Source organism: Sebastes fasciatus, chromosome 3 (genome assembly GCF_043250625.1).
Source record: "Sebastes fasciatus isolate fSebFas1 chromosome 3, fSebFas1.pri, whole genome shotgun sequence".
Classification (NCBI taxonomy): Eukaryota; Metazoa; Chordata; class Actinopteri; order Perciformes; family Sebastidae; genus Sebastes; species Sebastes fasciatus.
Window position 1 is genome coordinate 40,596,681 of NC_133797.1, and position 21,261 is coordinate 40,617,941.

Genomic DNA, 21,261 nt, shown 5'->3' on the forward strand with positions numbered 1-21,261 from the left:
GTGACTCTCGGTTCATTCTCCACCATGGCGGCCGGGTCGCTGCTGCAGCTCCCTGCTGCTGCTTCTCTCCTCTTCCTCCTCTTCTTCTTCCTCCTCAGAGGGGCTTTAAGTTTCCCTCTCGGTCAGGAGACTAAACAGACTCCTACCTGCGGATACGAGGTGAGCTGAGGTCACTGTTCTAACGTTTAATGAGTTTATTTGAGTTGTTTAACATCAGTTAGTTAAAGTTAGTTTCAGTTTCACTCATCAGCCTTTTTGTTTTCTCAGTTTGTTTTGAGGAAGTGAGATTATATTATATTATATTATATTATATTATATTATATTATATTATATTGAGGATATAAACAGAAAGAAGGTTTATTTCTACTTATATTTATTAATATGATGTCTCTACTGACGTGTCCAGTACTGTAGATACTGTAGATGTGTCTTTAGTGAGTATTTGTATTTATTAAAATAATAAATCGTACACCAGCAACTTGGTAAAAAATTCTTTAAAATAATAGAATTTTTATTTATTATTAAAATAATAAATTGTACACCAGCTACCTGGTAAAACATCTTTAAAATTATTAGAAATTGTATTTATTATGTGTGTGTGTGTGTGTGTGTGTGTGTGTGTGTTCGTGTCACAGTCATGTCACTCCACCAAGTCCAACATGCTGAACGTCCACCTGGTCCCTCACACACACGATGACGTCGGCTGGCTCAAGACTGTTGACCAGTACTACTATGGAGGTCAGTCACTCACACACACACACACACACAGTCACACACACAGTCACACACACACTCACACACACTGAATATACCTCCCACACATTCTCGTGCTTCCCCTCTTTAATTAGAGGAAGTGAAATGTTTTTATTTACATTTAGAAAGAACATGTTTTTTTCCCAGTCTACCGCCAACAACAGGACTGATGTTATTTTGCAAATTCCTGCACAGCTTAAAGGTCTTATGTCAAATATTTACAGTACTGTTATGTCATTCAATAGTTTAGCACCTGATAAGATCTGAGCAGACTGGGGGGAAGAGCTTGGACCTGATATTTTTGAACCTTTATTTAACCAGGTAGTGCTCATTGAGATTAAGAATCTCTTTTGCAAGAGAGACCTGACCAAGACAGCAGCATTTAAACATACATTAAAGGTTCAGACGCCACAACATAAAACAAATGCAAAATAAAAACATAGAATAATATCATACAAAACACATTAAAATCAAGTGTTTGAAGCCAACGTTATAGAAACACAGACAGCTCCCGATTGACTTCTAGGTCTTTCATTAATGTTTTAAATCCATCAAAAGTAATCAGATTTCCCAGATTCAACTCAGCTAAAGGCCATCTTACCTAGTTCTGTGCGGACCTTAGGTACAGATAATAAGTACAGGTCAGACGAGCGTAGGCTATAGCTCTGTGCCCTTCTATCTTATGTTGTCTTCAGTAGCAGACACTGCAATAACAGTTTTATAGTTTTAGTGCGATTCAGCGACGACCTTGCTTGTTTCAGCATCACATGTCTTTTTATAGAGAGAGCGGCCGTGAGTCCTGCAGGTGACCATCATCTGTTCTTGACCTGTGTGTCGTTATGAAAGCAGAGATCATCTGCACTTTATATGGATAGATAATGTCGACTGTATGTTTGTGTTGAAGTGTGCATTAGTACAAACTTTCATCCATTTTTTATTTATTTTTTCCAATATGATCCTGCAGTGTAAGCACAGCGTTATGAACTTTAATGTTTAAGAAAATTGAAAATAATTTTAAAAAATTTGCAGAGTGTTTCTTCATTTTGTTGTTGCCATGAAAGCTAAAGATGCACCGATCCGATGTTTGAAGTCCTTTGTTTATCGGCCGATACCGAGTGTTTAATAAATAAGCTGGAAATCACTGTTCTTTTCTGTGTAAGGCAACATCAGGTTTGACTCAAACATTGTTTTCTTAACTTTGTAAAACAAAATGTAACAAATAAATACAATTTTATATTTTATTTACACAAATTGAATTTTTATTTGTTATTAAAATAATAAATCGTACACCAGATACTTGGTAAAATAAATCTTTAAAATTAATAAAATTTTGTATTTATTATTAAAATAATAAATTGTACACCAGCTATTTGGTAAAACATCTTTAAAATTAATAGAATTTTTTTTTATTATTAAGATAATAAATCGTAGACCAGTAACTTGGGAAAAAAAATCCTTAAAATTAATAAAATGATTCATCATTAAAATAATAAATCATAAACCAGCAACGTGGTAAAAAAACTCTTTAAAATTAATTGAAATTTTTATTTATTATTAAAATAATAAATCGTAGATCAGTCACTTTGTAAAAAATCTTCAAAATTAACAGGAATTACAATTCAAGTGAAAACCTTTTTAAAGCAGCAAAAAAATGGTCAAAATTTAAACAGGAATTACAATTCCAGTATATAATGTATATAGTATATAAACATAGAATAGATTGAATCCATTGTCACCGATACCTGATCCAGCTATTGAGTCAGTATCGGTTCGATATCCGATCCAGTATTGGTGTTGAAAGCATCTAGTATTCTTCACTTAAACCTAAAAAAAGGTTTCACAAATGTTGAGTATCATTTTGAGTAAATATATTTGCAAACTTGTGACACCGTCGTTTTACAAATATTTGTATTATTTTCACTACAGTGACTAAATACTATAGTAAATCCTTACAGCGTCTTGAAGTTGTGATTCCTATAGTGAAAAACAATGTCACTTTTGTCCTGAATCTGTGCACGTTTGTATGTGTGTGTGTGTGTGTGTGTGTGTGTGTGTAGATCGTAACGACATCCAGCATGCGGGGGTGCAGTACATCCTGGACTCTGTGGTGGATCAGCTGCTGAAGAACCCGGACCGGAGGTTTATCTACGTGGAGACGGCGTTCTTCTACCGCTGGTGGAAACAGCAGAGCTCCAGCATGCAGCAGACGGTCAAACAGCTGGTTAATGAAGGTACAACAACACTCTACATTTACATTTACAATGGAAGTGGTTTCATAACCTGATTAACCTCCCCTACCTGCCTTCTCCTCACCGCTTCCTTCCTCCAGGCCGTCTGGAGTTTGTGAATGGCGGCTGGTGTATGAGCGACGAGGCCACCACCCACTACAGCGCCGTCATCGACCAGATGACCATGGGCCTGAGGTTCCTCAATGACACCTTTGGGCCTTGTGGTCGACCCCGCGTCGCCTGGCACATCGACCCCTTTGGCCACGCCCGAGAACACGCCTCCATGTTTGCACAGGTAGATCATCTTAAAGGAATAGTTCAACATTTTTAGGAAATACGTTGAAAATTCTGTTGCAGAGAGTTAGCCAGGCAACCAGCGGAGACTTTAAACCATAGACTGTATATAAGAAGTAGACGGGGTCACCATGACGTCACACCCACATGACTAACTGTTTCCTGTGTGTGTGTGTGTGTGTGTGTGTTGTTCCAGATGGGGTATGACGGCTTCTTCTTTGGACGTCTGGACTACCAGGACCGGGCTCACAGGATGACGGCGAAGGAGCAGGAGCTTCTGTGGAGGGCGTCTGACAGCCTCACACCGCCCATGGCTGACCTCTTCACTGGTAACAAAACTCCCACGCACACAATGATACTTCACTTTTGTGTATTATAAAAATACATATTTTTCCATTTGGGGTGCATGTCTGTTTTTTGTTTCTTTCTTTTTGTAATTGGGTTGAACCGACCGTTTAACCTTTTGTCCTCTAAACAGGGATCCTTCCCAACGGGTACAACCCTCCTGAGGGCTTCTGCTGGGACCAGTCCTGTGATGATCCACCAATCAGAGACGACCCTGACCTGGAGGACTATAATGTTGATGATGTGGTGAGGCGCTTCCTCACCATCGCCAACAGTCAGGTTAGACACACACACACTCACCTAAACATAAACACACCGACAATCCAACATCGAAGAACTCGCGTTGACGAAGGCCGCCTGTGGTGTCGCCTCACGTCGCCTGCGTCTTGGCCAAAACGTTTCACTCGAACACACCGCAAAGACGACCGCAAAGACGACAGCCAACGGCCGACTACCACGTACGTTCTGCGCCTGCGTGAGATGAAATAACTCGGAAGACCGAGGACGGCGGATATACAAACCGTTGTTATGATACATACACGAAACAAAGCGGCGTCTGCCGACCATTTTCACACCACTCTCACTCAACACTTAGCTTCATTCCAGATGTTCATGTCGCTGTGAAAATATCCGTGTGTTGGAACGATCAGATGAAGATGAAGATGAAACATGAGAAGAGCCTCCTGTGTTTTTCCTCTCGACTTTACTCGTTGGCTTGCTTTCCTCACGTCCGTTTCTCTTCTTGTGCACTGAGTCGTTTAATCTGAACAGCCAATCGGAGTGATTTCTCTCTCCGACGGGGTCCATTCAACATGCTGAATCGGCCTCCGACATGGGCAGACTAGAGCCGACGGTGTGGGACACACTGCAAAAGTAGGCCGACAGACGCTCACCGACGGCCCCAAACCGTCTGATGGCCGGCCGTCGGCTTGGTGTGTCGGGACCTTTAAGATATGATAACTAATGACATGCTCACTGTACCCAATTATGTGTACTCTTTTAAATGCACCATATCTGCCGCTAGGGGTCTCTCAATCAAAACAATAACAAAAGACGGAGTTTGGTGAAACGGTGAAGCAGCGTGGGATCATGGGAGTTGTTGTTTTCATCGCAGTCGCATTTCTCCGACGCTGTTCGGCGGATACAGGACGTCCCGGAGGGGCTGCGAGCGACGCTGCCGCTAACGTTTGCTCAGCTTGTTTCTCTGATAACTTCAGATCCAGACGTCCGATGACAAAAAATCCTTCATCTGGTTAAATTATATAAATAAAAACCATCAATATATTATAACTATATTGTAAAAATGTAGCTTAAAACTGGATAAAAAGTCTATTTATGACTGCTTCTGGCAGAAAACCACAACGCTGACGCATGATCAAAGGGGATATGACGCTATTGACAGTCGACCAAATGAAACACACTGTTACTTTAATTAAAATTATTATTATTTCTCATGTTTGAAAATTGTTGGAAACATTTGGTATAATGTAAGTACACAGTTCAACAAAATATATAACATGGGTTTAGTCGGTTTTAGACGTTTTAATGCGGAAAAGTAACATATTATACCTTTAACAAAGAAAGAAATGTACATTTTTAATTACAAGTTACATTAATTAACAACCTAAAGCCAATAAATACAACCAAGAGAAGAGTTTTGATTGAGTGATATGATTAAATCTCTTTTTTTTTCCTCTCCCAGGCTATGGTGTATAAGACCAACCACATCATCATGACCATGGGCTCAGACTTCCAGTATGAGAACGCCAACCTGTGGTACAAGAACCTGGACAAGCTGATCCACTACGTCAACGCCCAGCAGGCGAACGGCGGCAAAGTCAACGTGCTCTATTCTACGCCGTCCTGTTACCTACAGGAGCTGCACAGAGCGAACCTCACCTGGTAGTGTGAACTTTAAATGTTGGAGTAATAATGAGAGCATCATTTCAGTTCTTTTCTGCTGCAACTTCATCCTCTTTTGAACCCAGGGCTTTGAAGACGGATGATTTCTTCCCCTACGCAGACAGCGCTCATGATTTCTGGACCGGCTACTTTACCAGCCGACCGGCGCTGAAGCGTTACGAGAGGATCAGCAACAGCAACCTGCAGGTAGTTTGAGGTTCACTCTTTGAGTACAAACACGGATTAATTAGCATTTTCCACAATGGAAGTCGCAATAAATATTAACACTTTCCTGTAAAAAGTTTCAAAGAAATCAAAATTATCTTTCTTGGGAAAATATATATTCAAAAAATATCTTTAAGAAGTGGGTTTTCAGCTCAGAAGCTATATGTTGCGAGATCTGTGGCACTCATTTTTTTTATGCAGGAATGAATAACATTTCTAGATGTGATAGAAATATATTAATACTACACAGAATCAAAATTTGGTTGCAAGAAAGTGAAAACTAGTGGACGTATTAACTTTTGAAAATTAAAGATTCTTCGTTCGGGTAAAAACGATATTTGTTTTTATTAATTTGATGACTGTAAAACATTCAACAACTAATATGTAACTAAGTTATTAATGCATGTATGCAATAAAACTATATCAATACATGTTGCATGTTTATCCGTCAGGGTTTCTTGGATGTTTGGTACAAATTTTAACCATATTCCAGTGAAAAATAAGAAATTAGTGAGGCTTACACCGTAGAATACACAAACTTAAAAAAATTTTTTTAAAAGTCATAACTAAAAAAGTATGTAGAGTAGGGCTGTAGGACTTTGTTGTTTTCACAGTAAATCCCTGACATGAACTGTGAGGTCTTGTTGAGTTGGTATGGAGTGTCTCTTTACTTTGTTCTGGTAGGTGTGTAGTGAAAATGTCATCGACAGACGCCATTTAAATACATGGCTGACTGTCATTGTCAAGCTCTGCTGCTCTACACTGTCAGACTTGACTCAACTAACAGTGGTTACAGACATCATAGTGTCATATAGTGTCACTATATGACATATAGTAACAGTGTCATAAAAATGTAAAAAAAAAAAAAAAAATCATAGTATAAAAAGTAGTAAATAGTATAAAAAATGTAAAAAAAAAAAAAATTCATAGTATAAAAATGTAAAACAAAAAAGTCATGGTGTAAAATTGTTAAAAAAAAAAGAAAAAAGTCATAGTATAAAAATATATATAAAAAACAAAATCATAGTATAAAATGTAAAAACAAAAAAAAGTCATAGTATAAAAAAAAAAAAAAAATGTCATAGTATAAAAATGTAAAAAAAAAGTCATGGTATAAAAATTTTAAAAAAAAGTCATAGTATAAAAATGTAAAAACAAAATGTCAAGGTATAAAAATGTAAAAAAAAAGTCATGGTATAAAAATTTTAAAAAAAAGTCATAGTATAAAAATGTAAAAACAAAATGTCAAGGTATAAAAATATGGAAAAAAAAAAACATAGAAAAAAAAAGTTAAAAAAAACAAAAAGTCCTAGTACAAAAATGTAAAAAAAAAAGTCAAAGTATAAAAATGTAAAAAAAAAAAAAAGATAATCATAGTATAAAAATGTAAAACAAAAAAAAAATCAGAGTACAAAAATGTAAAAAAAAAAAAAGGCATGGTATAAAAATATGGAAAAAAAAGTCCTAGTATAAAAAAAGTAAAAAAAAAAAAAAAGCCCTAGTACAAAAATGTAAAAAAAAAAAAAAAAAAGTCATAGTATGAAAATGTAAAAAAAAAGTCATGGTATAAAAATGTAAAAAAAAAGTCATAGTATAAAAATGTAAAAAAAAAATGTCATAGTATAAAAATGTAAAAGAAAGTCAAAGTATAAAATTGTAAAAAAAAAAAAGTCATAGTATAAAAATATAAAAAAAGTGATGGTATAAAAATATAAAAAAAAGTCATAGTATAAAAATGTAAAAAAAAAAAAAAAAAAGAAAATCATACTATAAAAATGTAAAAAAAAAAAAAAAGTCATAATATAAAAAAAGTTAAAAAAAAAAGTCTTAGTATTTAAAAAAAAAAAGTCATAGAAAAAAAAAGTTTAAAAAAAAGTCATAGAAAAAAAAAGTCATAGTATTTTAAAAATAAATAAATAAATAAATAAAGTCCTAGTACAAAAATGTAAAAAAAAAAAAAAAAAAAGTCATAGTATAAAAATGTTAAAAAAAGGTCATAGAAAAAAAAAGGCATAGTATAAAAATGTAAAAAAAAAAAAGTCATAGAAAAAAATGTAAAAAAAAAGTTATGGTATAAAAATGTAAAAAAAAAAAAAAGTCATAGAAAAAAAAAGTTTAAAAAAAAGTCATAGTATAAAAATAAGTTAAAAAAAAAAAAGTAAAAAAAATAAGTCATAGTATTTTTAAAAAAAAAAAAATCATAGTATAAAAATGTAAAACAAATAAAATCAAAGTTTAAAAATGTTAAAAAAAAAATTCATAGTATAACATTTTTTTAAAAAAAAGGCATGGTATAAAAATATGGAAAAAAAAGTCCTAGTATAAAAAAAAAAAAAAAAGTCCTAGTACAAAAATGTAAAAAAAAAAGTCATGGTATAAAAATGTTAAAAAAAAAAAGTCATAGAAAAAAAAAGTTAAAAAAAAAAGTCATAGTATTTAAAAATTTAAAAAAAAAGAAAAAAATCATAGTATGAAAATGTAAAACAAAAAAAAGTCAAAGTATAAAAATGTAAAAAAAAAAAAAAAATCATAGTATAAAAATGTAAAAAAAAAAAAAGTCCAACTATGAAAAAAAACACAATTAGTATAAAAAAATTAAAAACAAAAAAAGTCATAGTATATAAATGTAAAAAAAAAAGTCCCATCCATCTTCAACCGTTTATCCGGGATCGGGTCGCGGGGGCAACAGCTCCAGCAGGGGACCCCAAACTTCCCTTTCCCGGGCCAGCTCTGACTGGGGGATCCCGAGGCGTTCCCAGGCCAGAGTAGAGATATAATCTCTCCACCTAGTCCTGGGTCTTCCCCGTGGTCTCCTCCCAGCTGGTCGTGCCTGGAACACCTCCCAAGGGAGGCGCCCAGGAGGCATCCGTGCTAGATGCCCGAACCACCTAAACTGAAAAAAAAGTCATGGTATAAAAATGTGAAAAAAAAGTCATAGTATAAAAAAAGTCATAGTACAAAAATGTAAAAGAAAGTCAAAGTATAAAAATGTAAAAAAAAAAAAAGAAAAGTCATAGTATAAAAATGTAAAACAAAAAAAAGTCATAGTATAAAAATGTAAAAAAAAAAAAGTCATGGTATAAAAATGTGAAAAAAAAGTCATAGTATAAAAAAAGTTTAGAAAAAAAAAAAAGTCATAGTACAAAAATGTAAAAGAAAGTCAAAGTATAAAAATGTAAAAAGAAAAAAAAAAAGAAAAGTCATAGTATAAAAATGTAAAACAAAAAAAAGTCAGTATAAAAATGTAAAAAAAAAAGTCATGGTATAAAAATGTGAAAAAAAAGTCCTAGAATAAAAAAAGTTAAAAAAAAAAAAAAAGTCCTAGTACAAAAATTCATTCATCAACGGGTCACCAAAGTCAGTAGGATTCATCCTCTGGGACCACAACATCTGCTCTCAGTGTTGTATTAACTCCGTCTGATAGTCGGTCTGTTGTGACTGTGTGGCGTTGTTTATTTACAGACCTGTAACCAGCTGGAGATCCTTGGTGGTCCGGTCTCCAGGAACGGACCCTTTGGGAAGGGGGACAGCCAGACCCTGAGTGAGATTTAGTTTTCATTACTTGGATCACCACATACTGTACATCCTAACTGACTATCATGATAATTAATATCAATAAACATGACTGGAGACCAGACAGAGGACTGACTGACTGACAGGAACGTGTTTGTGCTGTGGTTGTCAGAGAAAGCGATGGCGGTGGCTCAGCACCATGACGCAGTGTCGGGCACGGAGAAGCAACACGTAGCGAACGACTACGCCAGGAGGCTCGCTAACGGCTGGCAACACTGTCAGGTAGTTCAAGCTTCACACGGCGTCATGTTGTTCCACACAATCCTGTTTGTTTCCAATAAAAACTGGTCGTTTGGATCAACTGTAAATGTCTATTAAACCTATTTTTCATTTAGATTTAGTTTCATTTTAGTTAGTTTTCAGAGTGTGTTTGATATAGATATATATCATATAGATATATATCATAAACATGACTGGAGAACTGTGTAGGAATGGACATAATGTTTAATCTTCGCGCTACTTTAGTGAAGCAATAGCGACATGGCGCCGTCTCCTTGAAGGTCAAGTTCAGGTTCTGTGGTTCAACGTCACGAGAGTTGACGGAAATTCATGCTTTCTCCTTTTTTTTTTGTAGTTGGTGATATAACAGAGCTTTAAAAAACTCAAACTGAAATGAATTTCCGTTCATTTTTTATTTATTTTTCATTCGTTCTTTTATATCGTTTCAGTTTCTGCTTATTTCTATTATATTTTCAGTTTTATTTTACAATAATAACCCCGTCCACAACGAGGTTTGCTCTTGTCAGACACGTGATGGAGACGATTCTGATTAGCCTCCAATCTGCAAAAACTCTTTTATTTGATAATGAGTTGGAGTGAATTATCCAGCTTTTATGGCAATTTAATTTATTTATTTTTAGTCATATTTTAGGAAAATGTACTTTTTATATGGAAACTGTAAAAATAATTGTTATAAATTTCATTAGGCATTTGGTGAAAATCAGTAAAGACTCCAAAAAATGCTAAAATAGTTCACAAATGTGTATTATGGGACTTATCAAGCCTCCTGGGGTGTAACTTTTTATCAAGCAAATAGCTGAAACTACTTATTGTGTGTTTTATGTCCGTAGTTTGTTTAAAGATATGATAATGGAGGACTAACCTCGTAACACACCTGCTCTCTCTGAGTTGTTCTGCCTCTCTCATGTGTCTCAGGTTCTGGTCAGTAACAGTCTGGCTGCTCTGAGCGGCTCGTCTGCTGAACGAATCTACTGTGACAACCTCAACATCAGTGTGTGTCCTCTCACCGAGGCCAGCAAAAAGGTGACACACACACACACACACACACACACACACACACACACACACACAGCTTCACTTGCTGTCATTGTCCTTAAAAGTTCCTTATATATATATATATATATTATAATATTGCCAAAGCATCAAGTAATAATGAGATTATAAAGACAAAGAACAATTCCTAAAATCAAGAAAATAGCAGAAAACAATTAACCTCTTCTCTCTCTCTCTCTCTCTCTCTCTCTCTCTCTCTCTCTCTCTCTCTCTCTCTCTCTCTCTCTCTCTCTCTCTCTCTCTCTCTCTCTCTCTCTCTCTCTCTCTCTCTCTCTCTCTCTCTCTCTCTCTCTCTCTCTCTCTCTCTCTCTCTCTCTCTCTCTCTCTCTCTCTCTCTCTCTCAGTTCTCAGTCAATGTGTACAACCCTCTCGCTCGCCCCGTCACCTGGCCGGTCAGGCTGCCGGTGAACGGGACGTCATACGCCGTATCGGATGCTGACGGCAAATCTGTGGACTGCCAGGTCAGTGTGTGTGTGTGTGTGTGCGTGCAGGGTTTCCATGCATCATGGTAACCCTGGTAAACAGTTGACCTTTTTCAGCCATAATGCTGCAGCCGTTGTGTGTTTCTTTGAAGACTTTAAAACGTTTTCTGTCCCTTCTCTAACATCTTCTTCTCTTGTGTTTGTGTTGCAGGTGGTTCCGGTGTCCACGGCCACCCGGGACGTGAGGAGAAACCGAGGCTTCGCCGTCAACGAGCTGCTGTTCCAGGTCCGGGCTCCTCCGCTGGGCTTCACCACCTACTCCGTGTCCCTGCTTCAGGACGGGCCTCCACCTGCCTCCACGCGGCGCCGCACGCCCACCGCCATCCAGAACAAGGTCTCACCACAGCGTTATCACACACTTTGTGCTGCATCATGGGAAATGAGTACATCATGCTTCACAGACACGAACAATGTGGTTTACATCAGTGGTGACATCATTTTTCACAATTTTTTGACATTTTATAGACCGAACAACTAATCGATTAATCGCCAATGAAAATAATCGTTAGTTGCAGCCATAATAATATCTCTTTAAATACATTTGGGATCAACCATTCACATGTTCCGTTACACAGACTGGTGACGGTTATGGAAAGTTAAAGTTACGTCTCCTCTCTCGTACAATTCAGAGCCTCCGACTGCGACTACTTCGCTCAGAGCGGCTGTCAATCATAACGTCTCAGCCTCTTTTTATAGCATCAAATAACTAATTAAAATCAAACTGATCAGTAAAATAAACACTTGAACAAACATCAGCGTGATGAGAACTACCTAAAATTACAAAAAACATCTGTGAGAAGAATTTATTTGACGTGTACTTTGATATTTTAGTTTGGCCCATGTCCCATCCGCTAACATGGAGGAGGCGGGGTTTATGAGCTATACTGCAGCCAGCCACCAGGGGGCGATCCAGATGTTTTGGGGAGCTGTCATGTCGTCCATCTTTATAAACAGTCTATGATTTATGAATTTCCTTGAAAGAGCACCTAACTAAAGGGCTAATCCTGTGTTTATTCTCCTCTGAAAACTGAGTATTTGTGTGTCCTCGTGCTCCAGTTCCTACAAGTGACCTTTGACCCCGACACCGGCCTCTTGAGCAGCCTCACCAACCTGGAGACCAAACAGACCATCAAACTGACCCAGAACTTCTACTGGTTAGTGTCTCTGACGGAAGAGCACACAAACATTTTGATACTCCACGTTTGAACCGAGACACCTGCAGACGATTTTGTGTAAGAGAGCGGCCTTTTGCTTTCCTACCGTTTGTTACACGTCGGGTGTTTGTGTGTTCCAGGTACAACGCCAGTGACGGTAACAACTCGCTGAGTAACCAGATGTCAGGTGCCTACATCTTCAGACCCAACTCCTCCACGCCGTTCATCATCAGCAAGACGGCCAAGACGGAGAGCATTCAGGTAGAGAGCGAGCGGGATTCCTTTTATATCTCTTTTAAACTCACAAACCTGACATCCTTAAAGGTGAGGTTTCATTATGCAGCTTTATTTTGAAATTGGTTTATTCTATTTATTCATGAATATATTAGTGTCACATGTCAGACAATGATGTAAACTGCAACTTGACTGGTTGGTGGAGGCGTATAACTGTGAGGCGGTAATTCTAGTTTTATTAAATAAACACCAAAAAATGAATTATTTTCTGTATATTAAATGCTAGGGGGATTTTTATTATTTTCTTCACAATCTGTTATATGTCACTGATTAGAAACATTGATTTGATGCATTTTTATTTTTTGTGCATTGTCAGATATGTATTTAAAAAGTCTCCTTCCTAAAAACTGCTATGAAATACTATATATTATTATTATTTTCCACTTTTTTTAACCTTTTAAATGTTTGTTTACATAATACCACTGTGTTTTTTTAATACTAAATGCTACTCTGGGATATGTCAGTGATTAGCAACAACATTGGTGTTGATGCATTTATTTATTTGTGCAGGAAACCTGGAAAATAGCACAAACATGAGAAAATGACTCAATCTGGTGGAACATAGTAAAAAGTAAAATTTTGAATCCAGGGCTTTAGATTGAAAACCTGATATAACAGAATGCATTATTTGATGCTGTAATGGCCGTATATAACACAGTTTATTTAGACTTGTTATAGGAGCTGAGGTTGAACTAACAGAATTTGAAAACACATTTATGCCACAGCTGAAATGATCGAAAAATTACAAATCAAAAAAGCCAAAAATGTCCTCAGTGATGCACAATTACAGTGTAAATATTAAAACAAATATTAATTTCTATATCATCCGTCTCCCGTCCAGACCCCCGTGGTGCAGGAGGTGAGGCAGTGGTTTTCTCCCTGGGTGTCTCAGGTGGTTCGTCTCTACGCCGACAGCAGAGCTCTGGAGCTGGAGTGGACCGTCGGACCGCTGCCCATCGAGTGAGTGTGTTTAGCACGAATATAGTGAATCTAATATTAATAACTATGTTTTCTTTAGTGTATAATCACCTGGTAATAAGAATCATTGTGTTTTCGTTACCTTAGAATGAGCCGTTTACGTCTACATCTGCATAAACGTTCCCTGCTTACCGGAGTCGATAACGTTACTCGCTCCTGTCGCCACCGCTCTCTCTCTCTCTCTCTCTCTCTTGCTTCACCACTCACTTCCCACCTACGCTACTCTTACAACCACCGGCTCTAGAGAGGGACATTCACGTTATCGCATCGGCCACCGTAGCTCTCCAACACGCTTGGCACGCGGGAGAGGCTTCAGTTGGTTGCAATCTGCAACTTCACCGCTAGATACCGCAAGATCCTACACACTGCTCCCTTTAAGTGTTTTATTTTTGTTTTTGTAGTCGTATTAATTTAAATGCGGCGTCTACATCTCTTCCTCTCTCCATCAGTGACGACCTGGGGAAGGAGGTGATCACTCGTCTGGACACCAGCATCAAAACCTCTGAATATTTCTACACCGATTCCAACGGCAGAGAGGTGCTGCAGAGGAAGTGAGACAAACTGATTTTTTTAAAGATATGTTGTAACTAACATTTGTCAGATGTTACTTACAGTATTTTAAATGAAATGTTTGTCGTTGTTTTTTTACCTAAAGGAAAGATTTCCGTCCCACTTGGAAGCTGAGGCAGTCGGAGCCCATTGCTGGAAACTACTACCCCATCAACTCCCGTGCTTTCATCAAGGTGTGAAAGGTCTTTCTGAAATAATCCACCTTTTAAGAGGAACTAGAAGCTTTTGTTTTGTCCAGTGTTTTTGCTCCTCTCTCTTGATAGTTGAAGTTTTCTGTGTGATGTGTTGGTTCACTGGGCTTTTTCCAACTGCGGCTTTTATCCAGGGTTAAGTCCTTTTTCTTTTTATCTTTTAATGATTTTGAAAAGGTAACGCGTGCTTTTATCACCACACGTCTTTGACTATTGTGATGCACTTCACTGGTGTCGGTGTTAGCCGAGCCTCTTTGTCTCGCCTGCAGCTTGTTCGTCTTTTAACCGGTTCACATAAACGTGAGCACATCTCCCCGATTCTGGCTTCTCCTCACCGGCTCCCTGTGCGTTTTTAGGATTGATTTGTATCATTAATACATAAATCGTTAAATGGGTAAGCTCCAACTTCTCTCTCAGACCTTTTTAAAACCACGTCTTTTATCAAGGACACTCAGATCCACTGAGCGGTTGCTTCTGACTGTCTCGAGGTCAAAGTTGAAGCTCAGAGGTGACCGAGCCTTTCCAGCACTGGAACGCTCTGCCTCCACATGTTGGGATGTCGCTCACACTTCCTGTTTTTAAATCAAACCTCAAAACACACTTTTATTCCTCGGCTTTTGGCTTTTTTAAATCCTTTATCCTTTCCTATTGGTCTTAACGCTTTTATTATCTTAATGTCCCGTTGGTTTTAAATTGCTCTTTGTGTTTTATTGAGTTGATTTTACGTTTAATTTTGCAGCACTTTGGTGAACTTGTGTTCTTTTTAAATGTGCTTTATGAATACATTTGGATTGGATGTGTTGTGTGTTTTCAGGATGACGAGGACCAGCTCACTGTGGTGACGGATCGCTCTCAAGGAGGAGGCAGCATCCACAACGGCTCTCTGGAGATCATGGTGACACACAACACACCACACACTGCAGCCTAATCCACACACATACCAAGTCTCTTCCTCTTTACTCCTCCTCCTCCTCCTCTTCCTCCTCAGCTCCACCGCCGGCTGTTGTACGATGACGTCCGCGGCGTCGCCGAGCCTCTCAACGAGACCTCCAGCATCTTCCCAGAGGGGCTGGTGGTCCGAGGCCGCCTCCTGCTCTCCCTGGACCGCCCGCCCAGCGCGGCCGACGCTCACCGCCCGCTGGCCCAGGAGGTGGTGCTGCAGCCGCTGCTGACCTTCACTGACGGAGATCTGCACCCGAACACTCAACTGGAGGTGAGTGAGGAGGAGCAGTGGGATGCATTTTACTCTGTAGCTGCAGTACAGATATCACAGGACAGGACTTATATGAGAGGTCAGAATCTAAACCCTGGTGGGTAGATTTGTCAGTCCTCAAACCAACGGGTGATGTCACGGTGACTACGTCCACTTCTTATATACAGCCTATGTTTTTTTTATGACATGTTATGACACACTATTTAAGGTTAAGGTTACTTCTGCCAACTTAAACTAGTTTGTTTCAGTCTTAGTGAAAGGTGATTATAGCTTTGAGCAAAATTGTAAACCTGAATGTTTCTGCTGTCGGTCAGTCTCCGACCCGTTTGGGTCATTAATGTGTCTGTGCTCCGTTTCTCTCCTGTTTTCTACATGTTTGCATTTTCAGACATTCGTCCTCATTTCACAAACTCTCAGGTGAGAGAGCTGAGCTGAGCTGTTGTTGTTTTTAAGCTCTAGTTGTGCTGACATGTCTTCAGAGCTTGTAATAATTAGAAGCACATCGTGTCAACGTCTTACTAATTACAGAGAAATGATGCCCCGTAATTAATGTGCCATTCCTCAGACAGATCAGTCAAAACCAAACGTCACAGGCAACGTTTAAATGTTTTAATCCAGCGGGATGGTCTGAATGAACCATCCAGAGTTACAGTAAGTCAGCTGTCTTCCTCTGTATGTCTGTAGTTCTCTGGGCTGCAGGCTGCGCTGCCCCCTGCTGTCCACCTGCTCACACTGACCCAGTGGGACGAAGACTCGGTGCTGCTGAGACTGGAGCATCAGTTCCAGGTCTGGGAGAGCAAAGTGAACTCACAGCCCGTCACCGTCAACCTGCAGGTCTGAGACCTATTATACTTTTTGTTGTGTTGTGTGGACATTATATAGATGGGTAATTTACTGTTTAAGTCAAATAAAGTAGATATAATGAAATCTAATCCAAACTATTTTACTATAACTGCTTTGTGTACAACTGTAGAAGCTGTTTTCCACTCTGGACGTGCTGGGCATGTCTGAACTGAACCTGTCAGCCAATCAGTGGAAAGACGAAATGAAACGTTTTCCTTGGACACCACAGACCGGTACGGCACACCTACACCTGTCATGAACTTCAGTACAGTCGCTCTGAACATGCTTTAAGTCAGTTTGGTCTGGAGAGACATGTAATGAGCACAGATCATCCCAGATTCAAAGCTTCACTCTGAAGTGTAGCCCACCACTGGAGCCGGGCTCGGTGTCAATCCTTTTTGTTTTGGTACAGACTGAAATGAATCCATAGCACCAAGTGTTGAGAACTGTCAAGTACTCATAACTGGCCTCGACTGTCAGAGCCGTATTGTTGTTTACTTATTTTTTCATCAGATAGTTTCTGATTTTAATCCAAATTTTTCCAATTTAAGACGATTTTATTTCGGCTGTTTGTGTTTAGAAAATGTTTAACATTATAGGATTGTGGTTTTGTTTGTTAAAGTGGAAACTTGTCAAACTGTGGCATGCAACAAAAACCTTAAATGATATTGGTATACTGATACCTGAACCCACTGGGGCCACTAGGGGTCGCCAAAGCTTCACAGGTCGTGAGGCCATTCTTGTTTTTTTAGGGGTGTAAGAAAACCTTTTTTTAAATTATACTGTTGGTGTATGTCTCAGCTTTTCTTTTTTTTCTGAGAGGAAAACTAAATCAATTTGTTATTTTTAAAGTTTGGATTATTATTTATGATGTAAACAGGAGAAGTGCGATAACAGTGAAGACCTGAACACAAGTTCTATTCAGTCTTTCCAATGAATTACATGAATGGATATCTGATATTTAGATTGTTTTAAAGGTGTCACCAGAGGGAAGTGCAGGAGTGGAGTCAGATTTCTTGGACATTCGCCCTCTAAGTTTTGATATTTGTTGTGTAGAAGAGGACATTGTGTCCTGTTGGTAGCACTAGAGGAAAGATCAGGGAGGGTTACTAGAAAATAGGGCTGGACCACAATATTCGACTGCTCGTATTCGATTTTCAATTATGCTATTTAGATATTCCTGGTTTTTCTTTTAACCCCGCAGGGTTACAAACATGCAACAACATCCTTTTAATTTAAACGGAAAGACACATGTTGCAGCGCTCTGATGCCGTCCATCTCAGCCGAGAACAGAGACATGTCTGGATGTCCTTCCCGAGTCACGTCATGTAGACGAGCATAAGAGCCCCCGTCGCCGTTGCTCATGACGGAGCGCAACCTTTGCGAGGCTCCGGCCGAGAGGAAGCCTCCGCAGGCTGCATTACGCACAGATATGCAGCCGGGCACTGCCGGAGAGGCGGTGCGTAATGCGTGGAGATAGCGGGCTCAAAACGCCGTAGTTTATTGGGAGAGAGCATCATAACGTGGAGCGTCCACACGAGGTGTCAAACAGCACTCGTGGACTCATCATGACAATTTTGTTTGGTAAAATGTGTGACATGTGACGGACTCTTCCTCTGGGGGTCGTGTATATTGAGTTTTGTGACAGTCTTTCCCGTAGTTGTTGAGATATCTCGCCATGTTTCCAAAGATCACTTCAGCTCCTTTAACCCCCCGTTAGAGAAGGAAAAGACACCAGAGGAGAACCTGTCCTCCAAAAAGCAGTTTGACACTCACCGGTTCTGAACACCAGGCCGCCAAACGTTGGTGAATTTGTCTGGCGTGTGTGTGTCGGCTCTCTGGCAGGAAGCCGCCGCTGGTTAGCTGCCAGTCACTGATGGACCACTTGGCTGCTGGTTGAGGGTCGTGTTCAGTTTTAGCAGTAGATGGATTGAAGAGGGGAGAATACAGAAATCCCACCAACGCTGTTTAATTCTGCGAGGGGGGTAATCACCGCTCCATTACAGTCGACTTAACTGTAAAGACTTATTTCCCTGCAGGGACCAATCAGGCAGGCAGTGTAGTATAATGAGTCATAACTGCATTGTTATGGCTCAGAGATTTAATAGTAAACTGTGGGGTGTTTTTAGAGACTCAGCAAGACGAGGTAGAATTAATGAATTTCACGTTCCCGTTGCTAACTTTCTACCTTTTTGAATTTCTGTGACATTTGACCTTTTTACTGCTGGTTTCTTACCTCAGCTGATCTGAGAACTGAGGTTTATTCCAGGATGACATATTTACGGAGCCGTAGAGAGAAAAAAATCGATGTTGAGGCCACAATTTAGTAATTTGTGCACACAGAGACATATTTCGTGGCCTCCGTAGAGCGCACAAAATAAGAACATACAGAGAGCCAGCACAGCGCACCCTGCTGCAGGCTGCAACTGGAGGGATGTTGCACACTGTCAAGCCACAATTACGCACAAATTAGTAAATTGTGACCTCAATTTACACCGATCAGCCAGAACATTATGACCACCTGCCCAATATGGAGTAGGTCCCCCCCTAACCCGTGGAGGCATGGACTCCACTAGACCTCTGAAGGTCTGCTGTGGTATCTGGCACCAAGCCGTCAGCAGCAGATCCTTTAAGTCCTGTATAAGTTGCGAGGTGGGGCCTCCGTGGATCGGACTTGTTTGTCTAGCACATCCCACAGATGCTCCATCGGATCGAGATCTGGAGAATTTGGAGGCCGAGTCAACACCTCCAACTCGTTGCCGTCCACATGATGTAAAAGATGATTCATCAGACCGGGGCACCTTCTTCCATCGCTCCGTGGTCCAGTTCTGATGCTCACGTGCCCATAGTAGATGCTTTTGGTCGGTGGACACAGGTCAGCACGGGCACCCTGACCGGTCCCCATACGCAACAAACTGCTCCTCACTGTGTGTTCTGACACCTTTCTATCAGAACCAGCAATCACTTTTTCAGCAGTTTGAGCTCCAGAAGCTCTTCTATTGGATCGCCGGTTCACCAGTTTTCCTTCCTTGGACCACTGCAGACCGGGAACATCCCACAAGAGCTGCAGTTCTTGAGATGCTCTGACCCGGTCGTCTAGCCAGCACTATCTGGCCCTCAAAGTCATAGTCGCTCACATCCTTACGCTGGACCATTTTTTCTGCTTTCAACACAAAATTCAAAATGTTCACTTGCTGTCTAATACATCCCCCCCACTGCCAGGTGCCATGGTAACCAGATAATCAGTGTTATTCACTTCACCTGTCAGTGGTCTGAATGTTATGGCTGATCAGTGTATATATATTCTTTCTCTCTATGGTCACTCCAGGCCTCCGTACATATTCATAGAAATGTCTGTTTTTGTTTGTGTTTACATGCTGCATCTATTTTCCAGATGAGAAGCCGCCGCTGCCGAAGAAGTTCCTAGACCCGTCGGCATGGGAGGTAACCTTGAGGCCGATGGAGATCCGAACCTTCCTGCTCAGGGTCAGCCTCAGATAGCCGATCACACGCCTCCGCTTTTACAAGACGCTGCAGCAATGCAGTTTTAATCAAACGTCCTGTGGCCTCTCGCTTGTGATTGATTCCATCAAGCGAGGACGGCTGTAAAAGGGATTAAAAGAACGAGAGGCGATGAGACAACACAACGATAAATCATATCAACGCCATATCAAGCAAGTCTCTTCCTCACGGCGGTCCAAACAGAAGAAAAGATGACTATTTGCCACTTAGTGACGCTGAATGAATGTTTCTCCTTTGAGAGACAGAATCTGCTGAAGCTGCCTTTTGTACTGCACACATCAAGAATACTAAATCCCTCAAAACAGTTCTTTTTCAGACTTTTTCACACATTTTCTATCTGATTTCTTTTAACACTTCCAATCACACAAATCCTTAAAGACATTTTCTGTACACAAAACTGGTGCCAACTTCCGTGCAATACGTGTAACCTTTGTATTCCTGCCAATGTGTATATAGTATGAACATGATTTTATACTGATCACCAAGCAGCTGATAATAAAGTCTATTCTTCTTACATTGTGTCGACCTGCATGTTGATGTCACAGCTACACTTCCACCGACATCCCGTTTTCTCCCTAAAGACGTCTTCAACAAAAAACGTTAAGATGATTTTAGACGTGGCGAGGCCAGATGTACGTGCACACGGTGAGGGGGGAGACGTCTCTTATTATCAGTTAGCAGCCTTTCTTGAAGAAAAGGACCTTGTTTGCAAACAAGAAATTGTATAGAGAGCTGCAGGAATGAGTCCTAAAACCCAGAAATGAGTTAGTGTTTTAGCGCTTCCTGTTCCCTCAACTGGAAGTCAACAGGTTTTTAGTTCGATGTCTGAAATAAGGTCTGTGGTTAACACAAGCTGAGGAGGCTTTCACGTTTTCTACGACATAATATACGTCAGTAAATACCCCACTGGTGAATTTAGAAGCTTCTACGTGTCTCAAAAAAGGTTTCCAACAAGCGGCTGAATGAGACGACTAAACGTCATCACGCCGACTCGTCCTCCTTTACAGCCTCCTGTGACCGTAGTGTAGTTCCTTTATAGCATAACGTTAGCTTCTTACTTCTGGTGATTGCATTCACGCTTCAAAAATCATAAAGTGACGTTCATTTGTGGAGATTTTCTTGCTGAACAAAAAACGTGTAAGAATCATAAACGTGTGTTTGCCACAGAGCTGATTCTCTGCAATAATCCAAAACCCAATGGAACGATCTCATTGGCTGTTAGCGGAGGGAACCAGGGCGACGCTAACTTCCTGGTCGACCTACAAAAGTACGTCATCCCTGGAGCGCTCTATTGTTTGTTAGTTATCAAATCACCGCGACAGCACTGTCGTAAATGCTAAACCGTAAACAAGTCACGGATTCAAATACATCATCAGCGGAGTCTTGTGATTGGTTCACTCA

The 21,261-nt window shown here is 39.7% G+C and overlaps 1 protein-coding gene across 2 annotated transcripts; it reads left to right on the plus strand.

Annotated features, from left to right (window-relative positions):
* man2b1 (mannosidase, alpha, class 2B, member 1) lies at window positions 1-20,374 on the plus strand. 2 transcript variants are annotated; one of them, XM_074630930.1, is made up of 24 exons: window positions 1-159; window positions 636-738; window positions 2,811-2,984; window positions 3,083-3,276; window positions 3,472-3,604; window positions 3,754-3,899; window positions 5,323-5,522; window positions 5,609-5,729; window positions 9,210-9,288; window positions 9,433-9,542; window positions 10,476-10,583; window positions 10,958-11,074; window positions 11,247-11,429; window positions 12,152-12,249; window positions 12,390-12,510; window positions 13,385-13,503; window positions 13,971-14,072; window positions 14,177-14,264; window positions 15,097-15,177; window positions 15,271-15,495; window positions 16,180-16,329; window positions 16,469-16,571; window positions 19,733-20,012; window positions 20,071-20,374. In XM_074630930.1, exons 1-23 carry the CDS (start codon window positions 25-27, stop codon window positions 19,837-19,839), a joined length of 2,997 nt encoding a protein of 998 aa, XP_074487031.1. In that variant the 5' UTR covers window positions 1-24; the 3' UTR covers window positions 19,840-20,012; window positions 20,071-20,374. The 2 variants fall into 2 exon arrangements, with proteins under 2 accessions (XP_074487031.1, XP_074487032.1); XM_074630931.1 differs by having other exon boundaries at window positions 19,733-20,002.
* Window positions 20,375-21,261: the final 887 nt, after the last annotated feature.